The sequence below is a fragment of the Galeopterus variegatus genome, unplaced genomic scaffold (assembly GCF_000696425.1).
Source record: "Galeopterus variegatus unplaced genomic scaffold, G_variegatus-3.0.2 Scaffold287, whole genome shotgun sequence".
In the NCBI taxonomy this organism is placed as follows: domain Eukaryota; kingdom Metazoa; phylum Chordata; class Mammalia; order Dermoptera; family Cynocephalidae; genus Galeopterus; species Galeopterus variegatus.
This window is the reverse complement of record NW_007726398.1, coordinates 136,143-140,052: the sequence shown is the minus strand read 5'-3', so window position 1 is coordinate 140,052 and position 3,910 is coordinate 136,143. Positions and strand designations below refer to the sequence as shown.

The following is a 3,910-nucleotide window of genomic DNA, read 5'->3' as shown; positions in this document are numbered from 1 at the left end:
AGCAGGAACCGGTCTGTATGTGGGATCCGAACCCTCGGCGGGAGCAACACCACACTCCCAAGCGGCGCACTGTAGCAGTGCGCCACCGGGCCGGCCCCAAAAGCAGAATCTTAAAGAGATATTTATACACCCACGTTCATAGCAGCATTATTCACAATAGCCAAAAGGTGGAAGTAACCCAAGTGTCCATAGACAGAAATATGGATAAACAAAATGTGGTACAAAACAAAATATGGATAAACAAAATTGCATATCCATACAATGGGACATTATTCAACCTTGAAAAAAAAAAAGAAAGGTAATTCTGACACATGCTACAACACGGATGAACCTTGAGGACATTAGGCTAAGTGAAATAAGCTAGTCACAAAAGGATAAATACTGTATGATTCCACTTATATGAGGTACCTAGAGTAGTCAGATTAATAAAGGCAAAAAGTTGAAGGGTGGTTGCTAAAGGCTTAAGGGAGGGGGACCTAGAGAGGTATTGTTCAATGGATATAGAATTTCAGTTTTTCAAGATGAAAAGTTATAAAGATTGGTTGCACAGCAATGTGAATGTACTTTGCAGTACTTAACAGTACCCTTAAAAATAATTAAGATGGTAAATTTTATTTTATTTTTTAACTTTTTATATTTTTTTAAAAAGATGACCGGTAAGGGGATCTTAACCCTTGCCTTGGTGTTGTCAGCACCACACTCCCCCAAGTGAGCTAATCGGCCATCCCTATATAGGGATCCGAACCCGTGGCCTTGGTATTATCAGCACCACACTCTCCCAAGTGAACCACAGACCGGCCCTCACTCAAGCAATTTCTATCAAAAGTAAAAATGCACACATCTTTTGACCCAGTAGTTCCATTTCCTGGAATGTGCACAAAGGTATATGTAAAAGAACATTTATTACCTGAGTATCTATCAGTAGGAAATTAATTCAATAAACTGTGATATATACATACAATGGGATACTGTGCAGCCGGTAAAAAGAATGAAGTAGAGCGATATGTATTAATGTGTTAAAAAATAAAGTGGGTTAGAATAGAGTATCTATCAGTAGGAAATTAATTCAATAAACTGTGATATATACATACAATGGGATACTGTGCAGCCAGTAAAAAGAATGAAGTAGAGCGATATGTATTAATGTGTTAAAAAATAAAGTGGGTTAGAATATATTCTTGCAATTAATATGTATTAAGCATCAGTACCAAACTGTTTTCTAGACTAGTCCTTATCCTCATCCTCAAGGAGCTTGCATTTTAGAGAGAGAATTTCACATGTGCATGTGTCTACACAGACTGTACATGGTAGGACATGCAGTCATTTAATGACATTAAGCGTTCCAGGGAAGGAAGCCTGAGGGTCAAGGGTGAGATTTTTTCTCATTCTAATATTTTGTACTGTTTGAATTTTTTATCATGTGCATGAATTAATTTTCCCAAAATTAGATTTTTGAAAAATCATTAAAATTAAGTGTAGCAGAATAGAGAGGGAAATTGTAAGAAGAAGGGGGTGGGGACGGGCAACCTGCCAGAGGGACAGGTTCCACCTTTTATCCTCAGTTAGGTCCTTGTTTCCTTTGCTGCATAAAGGCTATACAGAAAGAATCTCCACCTCCTCACTGTCAAGAGCCCCTGCTAACTCTTCCTACTTCAAATATTTAGTATATAATTAAAGATTTTCTATGACAAGATATCGGCATTGCTCCCAAATATTTCATGGAAATGGCATGCATTCTTTGAGGTTGTAGGGTTAATTATTAAGTGCAGTAATTCCCTCGCCTATTCTTTCTTACAAAAATGAAAGAGCATGGGAGGTCAGTGCTGCAAGTCAGACTTAAAACTCATAAAGAGACAGTTCTGGATAACTATGGCTTCATTTTCAATGCTTTTTGCCAGTCATTTGATCCCATTAAAATAGCTTCCACAGTACTATAATTTGTATATCCTGTTTTTATTTGCAGAGGAATCTGGGAGAAAGAAGGAAATTTGAAGATCAATTAAGTTGAATGCAATACTTGTCCTAAAAATATTGTCATAAGTTGAGGCCACTTCTAGGCAAAATGACATAGGCGAAGTTTCCCTTTCAATCTTTTTTACCTCATTTTCAGAGTTTCCCTTTCTCTTAGGTGGTCTCATCACATGCCTCCACATTCAGCCTACCACCAGACCACCCACTCACTCTCCTGTCTGCCAAGAGTACCCATATCCCTCATCAACAGGTGCCCATCCTGGGCCCATTACCCTCAGGCAAATGGCTACTTAGTTTATCCTTTTCGTAAACTAATTTATGCTTAGGTATGAATGACTACTCAGGCTGCCTAAGCTATTAATAAACCAGACCTTAGTTGCAGAGATGTACAAGTTTGACTCAAAGAAGTTAGCTCCTATTCAGTTTTAGGTGTCTCCAATAAACATAAAAAATGATGAATCTCACTAGTAACACCACCAGCACCTTCATTTTACATGTAAAGAAACAGGCCAAAAAGTGTGTTCACTTGGATTAGATTATTTTAAAAGTTGTGGTTGTAGAACATAAGTACCTGTTTAACAAACAACCAACCTCTTGATTAAATAAGTTTTTTAAGTGTGTTGTTATTAAGAACTAACGTTAGCTATAACTTTATTCTAGGTAGTACTTGAAGAAGTCTTTTCTCTGAGAAATATTCTTGCCTCATGTCACAGAGCACCCCTGCATGTCTTGAAATGCATGTGACTTTTTAGTGCTTTAATTAACAATATATGTGGTATGTATAGATTCTTTACATTAACTTCTTGTTTGATGTTCTCCTCTCTATATAAGTAACTCTATAACAAATGCAGTTTTCTCTTTTTATACTTTTTTTGCAAGAGAAAGAACTAACTGGCAATATTTTCTGTGTTTATAGTAAAATTGTTCAGAAACTTACTATGTACCTGTGATACTTTTTTCTCAAGATATTTGAATATGTTTTGAATTTGTCTTTATTGTCAGGAGAAGTTATTTTTCTGTCATATGGCGATTATAACTAGACAGAATACAAATGGCTTTTGTAAAAATGATCACTGAATCGATTTCTAGCTCTTTTATTTTAAGGTTAAATAATATGTGGTACATTAGGTTAGGACTTTCACATTAGTCACATGATGCGTGGTAGATTTTTCTGTGTCCTGGCTTTGGAAATTACTGATCCACTTCTTCTTTTGGCCATAACTTGCAAACTCTTTTCTCTTTGGATTATATAAATATGCTAGCAAAACTTGTCCACTTAAAGAAATTGGTATTTCCTTTAAAGGACAAATTTAGCTATTTTTATAATAAAGGATGTGGGTCATTCATTCAGCAAATTTTTGAGTACCTATAATAGATCAGGCATTGGGTAAGACCCTAAATACTGGTATTTAGAAGCAGTTCTTATAAATATGAAATGGTACCATGGTAATACTGTTATGGCTTTTGGCAAATAAACATTTGAACTGTACCTTTATGTAAGTTAAACTGTTAAAATTTATACCCTTTGCAGAAGGAAAGATTCCACCCAATGCAACACTGATTTTTGAGATTGAACTTTATGCAGTGACCAAAGGACCACGGAGCATTGAAACATTTAAACAGATAGACATGGATAATGACAGGCTACTCTCTAAAACTGAGGTAATTCAAACAAATTTCATGTGGAGAGTCTAATTTTTTCATCATGATTTAAATATCACTGTGTTACAACTATTAATTTTTAGTTCTAGTTAGCATGGGCTCTGATCACTGCTTTTACATAGCTGGTTACTTAAAAATCTAAGCTCTGAAAAGAAAATACACTTTTTTTTTTTCCTTTTTGTCTTTTTTTGTGTCGGCAACGGATCGCAACCCTCAGTGTCGCGCCCGTACCGGACCGGCAACGGGATCGCAACCCTCGGTGTTGCGTCCGCACCTC

At 36.3% G+C, this 3,910-nt stretch overlaps 1 protein-coding gene across 1 annotated transcript in view; it reads left to right on the top strand.

The window, feature by feature from the left end:
* Positions 1-3,910, top strand: part of FKBP7 (FK506 binding protein 7) — a 10,743-nt gene that overhangs the window by 1,990 nt on the left and 4,843 nt on the right. Inside the window, exon 3 of the mRNA XM_008567046.1 lies at positions 3,503-3,633. Coding sequence (XP_008565268.1) covers positions 3,503-3,633 — 131 coding nt within the window. The remainder of the gene's footprint in view (positions 1-3,502; positions 3,634-3,910) is intronic.